The sequence below is a fragment of the Asparagus officinalis genome, chromosome 2, assembly GCF_001876935.1.
Source record: "Asparagus officinalis chromosome 2, Aspof.V1, whole genome shotgun sequence".
Taxonomy (NCBI): Eukaryota; Viridiplantae; Streptophyta; class Magnoliopsida; order Asparagales; family Asparagaceae; genus Asparagus; species Asparagus officinalis.
In genome coordinates this window covers 81,677,700-81,695,941 of record NC_033795.1, presented here as the reverse complement: position 1 = coordinate 81,695,941, position 18,242 = coordinate 81,677,700, and the positions used below count along the sequence as shown (strand labels likewise).

General features: G+C 36.1%; 1 protein-coding gene across 1 annotated transcript in view; it reads right to left on the bottom strand.

Moving 5' to 3' along the window:
- The window catches only part of LOC109831416 (auxilin-related protein 2-like), a 25,850-nt gene that overhangs the window by 4,783 nt on the left and 2,825 nt on the right, over nucleotides 1-18,242 (bottom strand). The window contains exons 2-3 of the mRNA XM_020398739.1: nucleotides 6,250-6,726; nucleotides 1-997 (exon numbers count right to left, since the gene is read on the bottom strand). The exon at nucleotides 1-997 is cut by the window's left edge and continues 507 nt beyond it. Of these exons, the coding sequence (XP_020254328.1) occupies nucleotides 1-997; nucleotides 6,250-6,726 (1,474 nt within the window). The remainder of the gene's footprint in view (nucleotides 998-6,249; nucleotides 6,727-18,242) is intronic.

Genomic DNA, 18,242 nt, shown 5'->3' with positions numbered 1-18,242 from the left:
TTCTAAGTTTTCTTGATTCTCTTTATCTTCCACGTCCTGGGTATCTGGTGTTGCTTCATCTCTTTCTTGTTGAACAAATTCTCTACTTTTGGCAGATTTTGCATCTCGCTCTCTTCCTCTTACTTCCTTAGCATGCTTAAATTTTGCCTCGGCTCTGTCCATAGCCTCCTTCATAGCAGCAGAAGATGCAGCTGCAGCTGAATTTGTCTCAATATCATCTTCACTGGAGAAAGCTTCTGTACGATCACTAGACTGAGGCTTATTCATGGCGAAATCCTCAAGTTCATCAATCGGAGAGGCGTTAGGTCTCCTCACCGAACCTTTAGGATGCATATAACTCGTATCGGACTGTGAATACGACTCATTATCCTTTCTTCTATGGTCTGTCCTTCCATATGATGCTGGTTTATTGATGAGAGTTGGTGCCGGCCTTGGAGGTGGTGGAGCATTTGTAGGTTGTGTGAATAGGGGAATTTCAGAAACAGTAAGCCACACATCATCTGCTGTTTCTAAATGTTCAGAAGAACTTGGGGATTGATCTGCTGTGGCATATCTTTCATATTGACTATCATTCCATTTTGAACTATGGGTGCTGTTTCTAGAATCAAACGATGAGGTAGACTGGGTCTTAGGTATGGCATTGTCGAAGGCGTCAAATGGGGATTTTTCCTGTGTCCTGTTTGGAACAGAATTTGGGGGACTCCTGGCCTTTTGACTTGCGCTTTTTTCATATGTAAATGGGGGCACAGATTTTCCTAGCCCATTTAAAGCATCAATATCATCAAATATACCCCCATCCATGGGAGATGCATCAACATTTGCACTTCCAGAATTCCTTGGCCTGCCAAGGTCTTCTAAAGGGTCAGTAAACACCCCTGAAGAAGGATATGCTGGGGTGGAAGCTGTTTCTAAAACTACAAAAGGATCTTCTGGCATCTTCTGGGTTGATTTAGCTGATGAACCAGCAGGCTTTTGTTGATTGGTCTCAGAAGGGTCTCTGGGGAAAAGGACAATAAAAGATTTCAGATGGCAATATACTATCAAGTGACACAATTACAGCAAGAAAAAATATGGAGTGTGTGGTTACAATAAGCCTTCATTCTCCTCCAAATTCGAACTAAATGCAACCTCTGGTGAAATAGGACATCTATAAATTGTATATTGGGTCAATTTACTCATCTCCAGAAATTAGAGACTGGCAAAAACTGCTTTATAATAACCCTAGTTTTCCAGTGTTACTTTCTTTTTTGGTTGAGGATTGGAGGCACAACTTTATCAATGATTTACACTTGAAAGTATTTTGAGTCTGGAAAGCATCATAATACAAGGATACAATAACAGCTCATAATCTCTCATTTAAATATTTTTCTCTCAGCACGTAAAGAATTGGAGAATGTAGATAATATAGGAGTAAAGTGATAATAGAGATAAATTAATCAATGACCTTTTACCGTAATGATCACCTATTATTTTATGCTTCTATAGTTTCATATGATAATAAACTGAAAGTCAGTTATAGACAAAGGTAGAGAGATAATCTTTCAAAATGCATTATCATCTACCTCCTTTCCTTCAATGTTATTATAGATAGCATTCAATGTTACAGAAGGTGCTAGGTGTACTAGGCGTTCGAGCCAGCATCTAGCGCCTGGACGCCTAGGCGTACACCTAGGCGGCGCCTAGGTGTTTAGCCAAATTTTAAATTATTTAATTATAAAAAGTGATTAAAATATGTATTAAATTCATATAAATTTGTCAAAAAAAATAGCAACCTTAGATCCATAATAGATCATGCATACTTAAATACTAAATAGCCAAAATAATAACTAAAAATGTCATAGAACGCGTTAGGAGGTCTAGGCGTTGGACCCGACGCCTAGAGCCTAGGGGTTTTTTTAATTACAATAATTGATAGTAAATATCAATGTTATAGAAAACTTAGATACCAGACTAGTGTCTAGGAAAATTTCTTTCTTCATTTAAGTGGTGGTCGATAAGGTTTTGCTGAAGGTCGAAGGAGGTAGTGGAGGTATTCATATTTGGATGTTAAAGGAGTTTGAAGGAGGTTGGAGAACGTGGAGGCTGCAACATAGAAAATCACGATCAAGCCTTAAAGGGATAATGGTCCCCTAAACACTCACAAAATCTATGTGTGCAACCTAGGTATCGCCCAAGTGCTAGGCGTTAGTTAGGCCGCCTAGGTACAACCTAGGCCTAGGCCTAGGCGTACACCTAGGCGGACTAAGCGAATGTTTTTTAAAACAGTGATAGCATCTAGGTCCAACAACAAGTACTAGTATTGTTCTCTATGTATTATTTCTTATCCTAAACTCCCCGGTAGCATAAGTCTAGTTTTGTGATTAGTAAGAGAGTTTTCTGTTAAATCAGTCAAATCCCTGCGTCCATTATTTAGTAGCTTAACTCACTTTGACTAGACAATGCTCATATATTTCTGCAAAGTTATAGAAAGTAGTCTAGGGGACTGTCTAGGCTGCTTTTAAGTGTTGTTGTCACACCCCCAGGTTTTGTTCCAGTCCGTGCCCCCACCTGAGAATCCGACAGGAGGTTCAGGCCTTAGGGTGCGACAAATATGATCTCATGTCTATTATGGGTGCTTACTCAGCCTAAACAAACCTAGGGAGCCCTAGGTACTGGGCTCTACCCCAAGCGCCTATGACAACCTAGAGCTTCTTAAACCATGGATTTAAGATGCAAGCAAAGACATTTTTGTCCCAATTCCATGTCATACGTAGGTAGGCTTTTAGGAACCAAATTTCAAGTCAGTGTATAAACCATAACTGCCCAATGGGCATTGATAGCAATAACCATTAGGTGAATTATCCCGTTTTCCCTTATAAAGCCTAAGATTTCCACTGAATTATTTTGCTAAATACCAAAGACAAAGAGCGGACAGGGACAAAAAATGACTGAAACTGCAGTGTCTAAAAAATCATAAGCCAGGAATTGGTGTTTTTCAGGGCAATTTGGGGCGCGCGCCTCGGACGCGATGTGCTTCGGTGCAATAGCATAGCCGCCCTGTATCAGGTGCGGGGTGCTAAGCTTGCGTCGAGGACGCGCCTGGGGAGTGCCCCGTAGCGCCTATCGCCAAGCGCAGGACGATCACCCCATTTCCAGAACCACAAGCAATAGGGTTCGGGTACAAACCCGCTTCCCACACTTAAACCCGAAATCAAAAAGAGGAAAACAAACACAGAGAGAATTAAATCAAGCTAGGGTTCTGTCAATCCACTTATCTCTCCTCCAAAAGTTGTCTGCATCCTCAAAGTCGGAGAAGTTATCTAACGGACGGTCACGAAGACGACGGCGATCGGCCACGAAGACGACGGCGACCGACCACCAAGACGACGACGGGCGACCACGAAGACGACGAAGATCGGCAGCGCAAGGTTAGTTATTTGGTTTTCCAATTTTTTTTCTTTTTTCCTTTCTCTTTGTTTTTTCTTTCATTTTCCAGCTTTCTTTTTTTCTCCTCAATAAGAAGGTTCATTTCCAGCTTTCGTTTTTTTCTTTGTTTTTTCTCTTTGTTTTTTCTGTCGATCCACTTGAATCTTTGTTTTCTCTTTGTTTTTTTTCTCCAACCTTCGTTTTCCTGTAGGTAAATTAAGTAGGAAGTGGGAAGTGGTCCCTTTTTTTCTTTTTTTACTGTAGCTATTTTACCAATAAAAAAATAATTGTAGCATAATATTTTGACATTGTTAATTTGTTATATGAATTAATGTAACTATTTTACTGTAGTTAAATTAACAATAAAAAATTAATTATATTTAGTTTGTAACTTGATGTAAATATATGAATTTTGTAGCTATTTTACTGTAGCCAGGCTTATTGAGGCGCGCCCCGGGCGCGGGGCGCTTCGGCCTGGGGGAAATGTGCCCCGCACGCGAGGCGGGGCGCTGCACGCAGCGAGGCGCACGCGAGGCGCGCGCCTCACTTGCGCCTCGCGCGCGCCTCACACCTGCGTTATGTAACATACTCTTTCTTCTATTTTTTTAAATAATTTACATAATTACATATTTATATCATGTAATATACTCTTTCTTACTAGTTGCTAATCTATTTTCATCTTTTCATGTTTAACCTATAAAAAGGAAACAATAATTAGTAATTTAGTATACTTGTTTGCTAATTGTATCTTCATTCTCTAATTAGCATGCTAACTAGCAAATTATAAACATGTAAATATATAATTGTTACATTCATTCTTCATCTTTTCATGCTAAGTAGCAAATATCAATTAAAAATACTAACTAGAAAATTATGAATAGTCATGTTTGTTAATTATATTTCTTAGTCTTTTATGTGACAATTTATAAACATATGCTCATAATTGTTAATCACTTAATTTGATGATTTAAATACATGTTTCTTGTATCTTTTTTATTACTTTAAAAATCCAGTTAGCATAATTTGATGATTTAAGTTGATATTCTCATAATTTTGGATGTAGGTAACTAATATGTTGCTTATATGTTTCTGTCTTATGATGTTGGTAAATATTAGTTTGAGTTATGCGCCTCAATTAGTGAGGCACGCGCCTCGTTGTGCGCTTTGCGCATGGTGCGCGTAAGGGACCTTTGCGCCCCGCATTGCGCTTTGCGCCTCGATAACACTGACTGTAGCTATTTTTTTATGTGAAATTTCACAAATATATATATTTTTATTCATATTGTATATCTCAAAATTTTTGTGGTATGGAGTGCGCCTCGCTTCACTCGGGGGGCGCCTCGCATTGCGCCTTACGCATGTGCGCGTAAACTGATTTTGCGCCCCGCATTGCGCCTCGCACATTGAAAACACCGCCAAGAATCAACCTTCTTAAATGACATTCAAACAAAAAAGTTCAAAATTTTCAAGAAAATTAATTCAAGATTAGACCTATACAAGTCCAATCACTTGGACTAACTCCTAAAAGGCTCCAACTCAAGGTCTTTTTTTAATTTTAAAGAAATCATTATAAGACAGTATTCCTCATCATTTCATGCTCCAAGCTCAGAGCAAATACTCCATGCACCCGTCTCTAGACTCTCTACATAGCTAATAATTATCATATAATGCCTTGCGGTATTCTTGAGTCTAGCTCGATTCAGGGCTCCGGCTTCTCAACAATGGACTTTTTGGCTTCTTATGAAAATGACAAGATATCATTTATGTTTGTCCATGTTCTTATGTCAATCAATGGAAATACTATCATTGTAAAAGTGATTAAATGGAACCTTTTCTAACTTCAATATTATATATTTCTTCATTTATGATTACAAGTTCCTAATCAAGTTTGCACAGAAAACAACCATTTATCAATTTTTTATAAAAAATCACTTTTATTTAATGTCATATACCTCCGCATCTAGTCTCCCTACTATTTCCAACCCCCACCATAACGTCTTAAGCAACATCATTAACAAATAACAAGTAACAACCAATTTTTATCCAAAACAAATGAACATCCTATGACAAGTTCAAAGGATCAAAAGCAGCAACACATCATCCAAGACAGAAGCTCACACAACGTCACACTCCAGCTTCCAAGATCTTTTTTGTTAGGCCGACGGCTATTCTACATTTAGATCTAACTTAATTAGAGTAGTAACTTCTATATGAAGGAAATTTTGGTATTTTAACCAAAATGACCACATGCATTTTGCTTCTATAGGTTTCCTTGCGAATTATTATTAGCTGATTTTCAGCCCCCAACTTACAACAACAACAACAACAAAGACTTTGTCTCGGACTCTCGACTTTGGGGTCGACAACATGAATCCCATTTTTCCATTCATTTCCATTATAGACCAAATGTTCCATTAATTTTTATCATATCCTTCCCAATTGTTCAAAAACAAGTTCTTTTAAATTTGCCTCTAGTCCTCGTTGCCCCCATTAACTATACTCTTATAATTTCTCAAAACCGGTGCACTTAGTGGTCTTCATTCTACATGACCAAACCAACCGCAAATACTCATCATTACACTAAATTTCTGACTAGTGATGTACAAGCGTTTAATTTTGACATAAAATTGGCTCAAACGAGTAACAACAAGAACTAATCAGTGATCACATTTCCATTACTGCAGATAAGCCATAATGCTTCTCTTAGACCTTTCAAGATCTGTTATTTCCCACTTCTTGCCACCCAAACTTCAATCAAATGACTAAAATTTAAGAGATGGTCATAAAATGCACTGTAAATTAAGATTCTAAAACAGAACAAGCACACAAGATCCCAAAAAATACCTTCCAGTCGACGGGCTGCTCCCCCCGAACCCGGGTATCAACTCCTCAAACCCGCCCAGATCCTCCGACCTCTTCGAACTGCCCAAATCCTCCGATCTCTTCGAGCTCGAGCCCAGGCCCCCAAGCAAATCATCGTACGCTCCAGATCCGTCCACGTGCCCTCCTCCCTTCGAGATCGAACCAAACACATCCTCATACTCCACCTTCGTCGAGCTTTTGATCCCCGGAACCCCATCGAAGATGTCATCATCGTATACCGGCTTATCGTACACCGGCATCGAGCTCATCGAGCTCGATTTAGGGTTGGGATCCTTGAACCCGTCGAAGATCGAATCGAATGAAGGGGGAGAGGCGGCCTTGGGGGGCGCGCTGAAGACGTCGTCGAAGGAGAAGGGGGAAGCGGATCGGGTCGAGGCGGATCTGGATCCGATAGAGGAGGAGGAGGTCGAAGTCGTCCATGGTCGGATCCGGGTCTGCCTTCGTTCAAGGTTTCGGGTCCGATCGGGTCAGCGCTTGGATCCGATTGGGATCCGGCGGCAAAACGGAGGGGTGAGAGGAGAAGGAGAGAGAGGAAAGAGGCTGCCTTCGGTGGGGAGCTTAATTTGGCCTTTTGTTTTATGAAGGCGGGGCCCGTTGGAATTGGTGGATCATGGTTGGATGGAGTTGGTGTTTGCTGTTTGGGGAGACTAGAGATTTGTCTCTTATTTTTTTGTTCATTAACCATTTGTTGATATAAAATTAAGAATATCTAAGGAAAATTGTGAAATAATTAGGAAATATGCGATAATAGTCAATTTAATAGAGAAGACGGCATACAATTAGGGGTGTTAAACCATATCCGTATTCGACAAAATATCTGTAACCGTATCCGATAGGATATGGATATGGTTACTCAAATCTAAAACCGATAGGATATGGTTATGGATATGCTTTTGCAGTGAAATATCTGGAAACGTATCTGAAATATCCGAATACATATTAGTCATATTGTTATAATGATTTAGTCTTTAGATTATGGATATGAGGTTAAATTTGACGATCGATATATCTAATCTTAGCTTTTTAGATATAATGGACATATTAATAAACTATTTTGTACCACATGAACTATATTTTTACAACAATATCTAGTTTTCTCAGCTTTGTTTTATCTCTGCATGCATATCCGCTCATATATATCCGCATGTATATCTGTATCTATATCTAATTTTAACGGATATGGTTATTGTTGATGTTAAATAATCAAACAGTCAAATATATGGTGGGGGTGAGGTTGATTAGGAGCCACTCACTTCTCCGAATATCTGGTTTTGAGTTGAGCAGTTTTCACTCTGCACAAATAGCAATTCGTTAGAGGACGGGGCTTGGTTTCCCTATGGTTCCTCCGATGACAAAGTCAGTTGATGAACTTGAGTGGGAAATTACGAACTATGTGAGTTCTTTTGTGTGGTGCAGTATAATTATCAGATATTGCTTGGAAAAATAGCCTCCCTTAGTTGTTTAGCAAAAAAGTCATCTTTTTGTTGAGAATAGTACATCTATTTATAGTGGCGTTGAAAGGGTAGAACGGTCACTTCAACTGAGCAAAGGAAGGCGGCAAATAAGTATGGTCTGGCTGCTGCGTCAGCACGTACTTTACAGGTGTCGGCCGACAAGTGGAGGAGAGATCACCTCGCCATTAAATGCGAAGTGATCTGAGGCATAACGGTACCGACGTGGTGCGATGGCGTCTGCCAAACATTAAATGTGACGCCGACGTGTTATGAGTGGGTGAGGTTCGATGTTGAAGTCGTCCTTTGGCTTGGCCGAGAAATAACACATCTCGAGTTGACCCCCGCAAGACGTCGAATAACTTGTCGAGTGAGCTCATAGCGAGTTGTCTTCGACAAGATGACCGACAAGTATCGCCCTTCGAGTCGACCCAAGAAGATGTCGACTTGGTGAGTCGGTTAAGTCGGGATCCTTGATCTTGACCGTCAATTTGATTTTGAGTGGTGCATGTAAGGGGACACCTATCCGTTGATGTCAAAGGGCTATACTTTGACGGCTAGAAATACCATAACAGGTAGAACGGTCACTTTGTCCGAGCACAGGATGGTGGTAAATAAGTATGATCTGACTGCTACGTCAGCACCTAGTTTACAGGTGTCGGACGATAAGTGGAGGAGAGGTCACCTCAACATTAAATGCGAAGTGATTTGAGGCATGGCGGTGCCACTATAAATAGAGGTACTATTCTCAACGAAAAGAGGACATTTTTGTTAAACAACTGATGAATGCTATTTTTCCAAGCAATATCTGATAATTATACTGCACCACACAAAAGAACCCACACACTTCTTCATTTTCTCACTCAAGTTCATCAACTGATTTGATCGTTGGAGGAACCACGGGGGAACCTAGCACCGTCCTCTAACAAATTACTATTTGTGCAGGGTGAAAGCTGCTTAACTCAAAACCAGATATTCGGAGAAGTGAACGGCCTCTAATCAACCTCACCCCCACCATATATTTAACTGTTTGTTTATTTAACATCAACAGTTATGAATTTTCCTTATCGAGATACGTCTGTAACCGTATCCGTATCCGTATCCGAAATAATGGAACAAATACTTGTGGTTATTTTAAAGGTAAATCACGTCAACAACATGAGCTGGACGTGGATGAGAACATGGAAATAGTAATGACTGAATAGTTATCGATCATTAACATAGCTTAAAATTTATTAACACCTGTTATATTTCTGCAACCAGCAACTTAGATATTTCAAATATGAGAGAGAGAACGGGGTTTTGCTTCGGGAGGGGGACTAGTTTAATTTTTTTTTAAAAATTGAGGTAGGGCCCGTCTGAGGTAGGTTTGTGGTTGGATGGATTCGGTGTTTGTTGTTTGGATGTGGTATTTGATTGGGAGAGGAGACTGGGGTGGGTCCCTTGTGGGATGGAATCTGCATCTAATGTGTTTGTTCATGGCAATCCTTAGCTGTTTAAATATGAAAAATAACAACGAGCAGTGAGTGGGGAAATTGGGGATTGAATGCTTTCCAAATTATGACGTGCATTAGTTAATTATTATCATTATTACCTAACCTTCATGCCTCATCTCATTAGTTGCTTGCTAGGTCCTAATGGAGAGACTTTTCCTCATTTAATTGATTATGAAATAAATAAGGTTTTATATTCACTTAAATTTTTTTAAAAAAATTTCAAGTGGGGCCCCCTGCACTGTAGCAGGTGAGGGGTGTGGCTGGTGGTGTGACCGGAGGTGTGTCTGTAGCATTTTTTTTTTCGTATATATGCTCGAATGAATTCTATTGCCAAACCCCGGAGAACTTTGCGGTAAACCCCCCAACAAGTTTCCAAAAACGCACTAACCCCGAACGACTTTTATGTTTAGCTGAAGACTCCCCTATGAGTTTCTGAAGTTTACCGATAAACCCCATAAATTAGAACAAAAAAAAAAACGATATAAAAAGACGTTTTGAAAGTTATTGGGGGGTTTTTATGTGATTTATCCAAAAGATATTAGTGGGCTTCTACAAAAGTTGTTAGGGTTTAGTGCGATTTGCAAGTTATTGGAACGCTGGAAGTTCCTCGGGTTTTAAGATGATTTATCCTGATTTTTAATGCGAAGACAACTTGAATGAGTGGGTGGATACAAGAATAACCATGGAAGATGTTCCATTCAAAACCGCATCTAAACTTCGTAAAAACTCAGAATAAATTCATAGTAACTCAGAAGAAAATTTCTAGACTCTATTTGGCAAAGGGTTAAGAGGCAGATTAAGAGAGTTTAATTTGTTATTTGTTATTAACCTTCCAAATGGATTAACTTGGTCAAAGGGTTAACAAACCCATGACATGAATTAACAGCTATTAACCCGTAAGATTGATGGGTTTACTATTTGCATCACGAGGCAGAGTAAGATTTAGTCTACCTTCTCACCAAGGGTAGAGAAAGGAATTTTAGAAGAAATTTTTTCTTATTTATCTAGAAAGATTTGGAAGGAGGGGAAAAATGTTTATATTATGAAGTAGTTCTCTTATAATCAATTCATTAGGGTTAATTACTAAGAACCCCCTTGAACTTTAAGGGTATTGCACTAAGCCCTCTCGTTTTTTTTTTTTTTTTTTTTCCAAAAAAAGTCCCCTGGAACCTTAGGATTTATTGCACATAATTTCATTGAACTTATGTACAACAGCCCCTATAGTTCAGCGGGTATGGTGGATTAAACAGAGTTGAGGGGAGTTTCCTTATTTAACCCTAATACTTGTTGATAATTGACAAATATCCATATCTAATCCGGAAAGTCCACGGTTATCCTTTGTCAAATCGAATCCTAATCCTACTCGGACTCAACAAAGGCGTTTCCTAATTCTACTAGGACCACTCTCCTATAAAAACAACCCCCCTTTAATTCACTTCTCAAATCAAAAACTGAGTAACGAGCAAACAAGTTCTAGCTCATCTCAAGCAGCAGAGAGAGCGCAATGACAACGGATAATTCCACCAATCTAATCTCTGATGGATTTGCTACCACAGAGTTGGATGCAGCAGAGCAACTGTTAAAGCTAAGCACCGGAGGAGAGAGCATGCGGAGGAGGAGAAGAAAGAGGTATCGCTGTATATCCGATGTGTATTCGGATACACAGCCGATACGTTACTCGAGTAAGAGGACGAGGGAGTTGAGCATGATGTGAGAGCTCGTGTTCAGGGTGTATTCTGCAAGGTTAATTGCGTAAGTTTGCGGGATCAAATTTCGTTGCTCGTATGAGCGCTATAGAAGTCACTTTGTAATATGTCAAATGCAATTGTCTATTTTCTTATGTACATACTATTTCTGTAAAGTACGTGTCTTACTATTTTTTGGAGACCTAAAAAATGTGACGAACAAGTTCCTTTCACTTTAAAATAATTTCATCCTTTTATTTTAAAACACAGCACAGCATTAAAATTAATGTACTAATCGTTAACATATATCCGTACTAGACGTCATGACTCGGTACGTATTTTATGTCTATCTCATTTACGCATAGAAATATTTAAAAATTATTATCATAAGTATCTATCTCTAGATCATAAATTTACTTTTTACGAGTTTTAAAGAATGGAGAAGAGAAATCACCAAATACTTATATTTTACATTATAAAAAAACAGAAAACCTTGTTAACACGCTTTAATTTATATCATATCATATCATACTCCATTTAAATGCCCGAATTCGAAAAAAACTTTTCATGATTAATATTACCCTTCACTATTTTAAATATTTTATTTATATTTTAATTTATCCTAATTATAATTATATCATATCATAATCTTATGTGAACTATCAATAACTCAACAATTTTAAAAAAATATTAATAAAATATATAAAACAGCTTTACGATATTAGTTTGTTAAGATAAAGAAATTATATGTAGCTAATAAACTATAATACATGAAGTATTATAAAAAAACCTAAAAAGTTTTAAAATTACACGAAATACCCTGAAAAGTTTTAAATTATAAAAAACATCTTAACATTTTAAAACTTAAAACAATATTAATCAAAAAGTTAATAGCAGTCTATGAAGAATCTAAAATTTACATTTAACACTTGAATATCTCAAAAATCATAAAAACACCCTCAAAAGTTTAAATTACAAATAAGCATCCTAAAAATTTAAAATTTTAAAACTTTCAAACAACATAAATGAATTCAAGGATTACCATGATGTACCTGAAAATTTTTAACATTTCAATCTTAGAACAACAAACACAAAAATAAGAAATTAACAGCAGCCTCTGAAGACTTTAAAATTTCTAATTAACACATTCAATGTTTCAAAAATTATAGAAACACCCTCAAAAGTTTAAATTATAAAAAACCACCATCAAATTTTAAAATTTGCAAACAACAAAAGATGAATTCAAGAGATTACCTTCATGCACCTAAAAATTTAAAATTTACCAAAATTAACCTTAAAGTTATAAAAAATTACAATAAAAGACTTCTTCAAAATTAAAAAATTGTAAAAAAAACTCTAAAATTTCAAAAGTTCTAACAAGTACACATTAAATCTGGAAATTATTGCAGACCGCTGATATTTGAATTTTTCAAAAATTAATCTAAATTTTTAATAATTACAAAAAAATGCTTAAATTTTTAGAGTTGTAGGAAATATTTTGACATTTGAAAATTACTACCGATACATGAAACATAGGAGTTACAACAACCAAACTTAAAAGTATTTTTTTAAAAATACTCCTAAAGTTTTAAAAATTATAAATCACACCCTTAAAGTTCAAAACCACAAAAAATGGCTTAAGATTTAAAACTTGGTAAAGAAATGTGTAATTATTTGGTATTCTTTCATTAAGATATAATATAAGCTCAAATTTGATTTACTTATGTTTAAAAAATCAGAATTTACAAAATTTATATTTATTAGAGAAAATAGATAAAGATTTAAAAAATTAACAATATAAAGATGAATTTGGTACCTAACAAGTAAAAATATATAACTATTTATCTTATCATTTGTTTCTTTATGTCACATCATATCATATTATATCATATCATATATATCATTCATATACTCCTTATAAAAGTGTGAATTTTGAAAAAACTTTCAACGGTCAATACTACCCTTGACCAATGTGATTATTACATTTTAAATCTATATAATAAATTTAGTTTGCTATTACCAGTTATAAATATAGACCAAAATCGAACTCAATACTTCGCTTTTTTCTTTTCTTTTCTTTTCTTTTTTTCCTTTTTTTTTTGATTGGTGGATGGATAGATATCAATGTTGATATTCGGTTTACATACCCTCCTCATGAAACTTGAATTCTTGTGGCTATTGTATGAAGATAAGGACAAAGAGTTATAGATTGGACTTTAAATTGAACTTAATATCCAGATTGTAATAGGACATGTCTATGAATTTTTTGCTTGCAACTAAGCGTGGGTCTTCTACATATCTATGAAGCTACCCGTTGTAGTTTTTTGCACCAAGAAACGAACAGAGAACAAAGGGCTGGCTTGTGAAGTCTCTTGACTAATTTGTTTGGCTCTCTTTTATTCATATTTTTTGAGAGAAATTATTTAAGAGATTTGGAGTGTAATTCGAGATTGTACAAGCTGAACCATGTTATATCTATGTGTTTTTGTATTCTTGATATTTCGTCGCTTTTCATGTGATTGATATTTGTTTGTTCTTGGGATTTGTCATAACATCATCTAACTTTTCTCTGTCTTTCTAGCTCCATTACTCGTTTATTTTTCACAAATCATTACCTATTTTCAAAATGCCCCCCTAACTATTCTTAATTGAACCATTATAGGTTTCTTATCTCTATGTGCACTGTTTGACTCATAAATATGAGAGTTCCAATTATTTTTAAGAACTTGACATAAAATAGGGGTTTCTTTGGTCTCTCAAACATCTAATTAAATTTCACCACTTTCTTAATCTTTACGATAATATTTTTTTTTTAGAATCTAACTTATAATCTTTTTTGTTGGCTTCTGCAATTGCAAGAAAGAGTAGTTAAAATCATAAATATAGCAGAATTAAGGGCTACTCATCTATCCAAATCAAGGTCTTAATTTATATCATCTACAACTTTAATTCTTTCGTAATTTTCCTTTTGCAAATCTTTTTAATGCGTGTATTTAATATTATAATATCTAAGATGCAAGATGTGAGTGCCGAGTTGGTAAATAGTAATCCTTATAGCATGTTAATAGCTCTATCATGAATGTTTGTAGTGAAGAACTAATTTTGCAATTCCATAGAACTATCTATTTATCTCCCTCTTTCTTTGACTACTATCGCTTGCGAATACAATAAACTTACTTAGATTTTTTTTTCTCTATACGATTATATAGTGGTAATCTTTATAGCTTCAGATAGTGGACCCAATAAGTTGCAACTATCTTGAAATACTCCTATTTTAAGATAGAATTAGGGTAGATTTAAAATAAGATTTTCGTAGGTTTAACAATAGATTTAACCAAAAAAAAAGACTAAAATGTTCTAAAAATAGCACATGAGTGCCACATAAGAATTTTCGTGAGGAAATTCTCATGTTTGCATAACTGATAGTACTAAAGCGTAAATTTTAAAAACTTTATGTTATTAAAGTGAAGCCATTTACAAAAGAGCGTATATATGTGTAGGGCGGTATTTAAGTGTAATTTAACCAATTTCATACTAACTAACACTGTAAGAAATTGTGCACGTCTCTTCGGTTCAATTAAGAATAACACTTAAATATTAAATCTCGTGATAAAAACTGCACATTACCAATTTTTTCTTTGATAAATTACTTTGGCTACTACTTAAAAATATTCTTGATATGATTAGAAAAAATAGATAAATGATCATTTATAGTGAAGATCACATACAAGATTGTGACGTCACATGAAAATATAAAACAACACAGCTCCTACTGTGTAGGGTTAATTTTAGAAAACCCCCTCAACTACGAGGGATGTCACCGAAAACCACCATCAATTATTTTAATTAGAGAAACCCCCTAAAGTTTAAGCATATTGAAGAAACTCAACATTAAATGTTCGACAAAACTCTCTTGAACTTTTCTTATTTAACCTTGGCGGATGTCAGATGAAACCCCCATTAAGTATTTTAATTTGAGAAAATCCACTAAAGTTTAAGCATATTGTAGAAATGCAACTTTAAAAGGTTGAGAAAACTCTCCTGAACTTTTCTTACTTAACCTCCCTCGACTATGGGGGGGTGTTTAAAAATACCTCATCCTCCTCGGCCATTTTAAATTGAGAAAACACCCCTCAAGTTTGAGCATATTATAAATAACCATCGTCAAACTTAGAAATTCTAGAATACTCCCTTGAACTTTTTGAGATAACACGACTCTAATTTGCATGCAATTGATGCTTTTAACGAGTAAATTAATCTTTTTTTCGATTTTATAATACTTGCTATTGAAGCTGGCATGAAACCTAGAAAGACCACTCTTTAAAGAACAAAATATCTTAATCCGACTACAACATAGGGAAATATATACATGGATAAAGGGTAAAGTAGATGTTACCATAGAATTAAATAGGTTATATCAGCTAACTAGTAATTGTGTGACATTCACTTGACCATGAAATAAATTATATTCAACTCTAAGGCACACATAAACCAAAATAAATCAAAACACATATAATGGATTTTCATATTTCATATTTCTAAGTTTTTACAAAATATTAATTTAATATATTATATAACACTTATAAAATATATTAATATTAAAATAAAGAATGAAAATATTTGACATGCATAAGGCACGTGCATCACTCAGTACAAATAAAACCTAGGGGCTTTCTTGTCCTCAGCCTCCTCCCTCCTCCATCTCCCTCCCGTTAATGAGAAACAAAAAATCCCAAGTCCCCAAAGCTCTTCTCGAAAACCGTCGGATTTAACAAAAATCTAGGGTTAGGGTTTCATTTCGGAGGCCTGAAAGCGGAAGAAACCCTCATTTAGTCCTCCTACGGTTTCTCATGCGAAATGGCGCGCGATTCAGATCTACGATCGCGATACTAATTTGGGCCAGCCAGATTCTACCCAAGGCAAGAGAAATTGGCGGCCTACAGAGGAAGGTCGGCAAGGCGCCTTGCTGGCCGCCGCCGGACATAAATGCAGGCTGGGGAGCGCCGCCGCAGTGGCGGCGAGTATACGATAGGCCACACGGGGGGGGGGGGGGTGGCGGCAACGGGCGGGAGGAGGAGACGCCGGCGGCGACGCAGGCCTGGGATCGCCGGGCTGGCCTGCGCCGATCAGTAGGTTTACTGCCCTAATTTGTCATGCAGGTTGAAAGTTCGGGTTCTTTATTGGACAAATTTCCAAAATAGACCTCTTTAATAATTTATTTTTAGAAAACAATCCATTTGAAATTTATTTCTCATTTTCGACCCATTGACCGAAACTAGGTCGAAAATGGCAAAAAAAAGTTTAAAAATTTTACGGGATTTTAAATACCGTGAAGTTTAAGAACTAATTAAACAAGAAATAAGTGTATGGACTAAGGCTAATGAGAAAGCCATATCCTGACGGGATTTGAAATCATGTGAAGCTGAAACTTGACGGGATTTCAAATCCGGTAAAGTTGCAGGTGTCACTTCCAGACAATATGAGCTCTCTGTCAAATGGGCCTTCAACTTCACGAGATTTGAAATCCCGTGAAGCTGCAGGTCACCTAAAACATGCACAGACTGTGTGCATATTCCACCTAATGAGCCTGTAAATTTCACATAATCCAAAACCTGTTGTATATAATAAAATTTATACCTCATTCATAATAATATACATGAAAATTCAATCATAAACATCAAATTTGCCACATATATACTAAATTACAGCAATATTCATAAAATTCAACCATAAATCAAAACAATACACACGAAAATCACATATATAAACAAAAATCGATCCACACAAGCAACAAATTTGAACAATCTAACAATAAATATTCTTGAAAATTATAATCATACTGTAAATTTCACATACATCCTAAAAATCCTCCCCTCCTTCCTCTCCCTCTCTTACCCCTTCCCCTCACTCTTTCATCCTTGCCCCCTCTGTCCATGCTGATGAGCCTTGATGATCTGCGTATTCGGTTATGTATGAGGCTGAGAAGTGCCGGCTCCATCAGCACGTGCCGTTCTTTGACCAGTCCTACGTCTTCACGTGTACACTTTACCAAATTGGCTTGACCTGTCCTCACGTCCTTCAAACTCGTCGACATGATTTTTATAGAATACATTTGGTATTCTCTGTTTGATCCTATTGAAGATCCCTAACACTATTGGATCCTGAATCTCATTAATATGCTCATTTATATTAGACTCAATCTTATCAAAAGCATTGATTTGCGATTTAATCAATATATACACAACTTAGCAAATAATATATTGACAAAAAAAGAATTATCATTTTAATTTAGTTTAAAAACTTACATAATCCCTCTCGATCAATTAATTGGTCGTCTCCTTCATCACAATCTATCAAACACGTCATGCTATTAATTTGTAAGCCATCTTCTTCATCATCATCCTCGGATTCGACACTTGCATTATTATCTTCTATCGTCGCTCCTGTGGAAGGCATTATATCTTGATGGGGAGCGTCATCATCGAAGGCATTTGAAGTGTCCATAAGCGAATGATCGCTCAAGTATTGTGACTGTGTCCATCTCATATCCTGTTGCGGAGACAAAAAATCGGATATAAACCACGTTGATATCCATCTCATATCTTGATGGGGAGCGTCATCTATCGTCGCTCAAGTATTGTAACAGGATAATTGCAAATCACGTTGAGGTGATACTCACGTGGATCGGTTAATGTAAGTTTGTGTAAGTCATTAACCAATCCATTGAAAGTACATGATTTGAATATAAACAATGGTTTCGTCACACCTCCTTCATATACAGACATATTATTCTCGAGATAGTTAATCTTCCCATAATATGAACAAAAAATTACGATTCGATCGTTCATCATTACCTCTGAAGAGTAAACAAATTCCAATATCAATATTACACGTAAACCACAAAAAATATTATTTATAATTAAATCCTCTAATATCAATTTTACACATCCATAATTTCTATCAAATGTCAAACCTTTACATTTTTATGAATGCCTGATTTAAATAATTTAAACAATATTCACTTTTAAAATTTGATAAATAATACACTAATTTTTACAATTTTCCCTAATTTTCCCTCTAACTTCATATACAAATTTCTTTATTTTTCTTCACAAAATTCATAAATATTTCAAAAATTATTCTAAAATCTAAATTTAAACAAGTTATTAGCATGAAATAGTGAGAATATGTAAAAATTTAGGAGAAAAACAAAAAAGTTTAAAAAATTTACCAAAAATTTGTCAATGCCCTAAATTTGATATACAACGAGCTCCGGTGAACTCTGGCTCTTTTTAGCCCTGAATATGGTGGCAGAGGCGGGA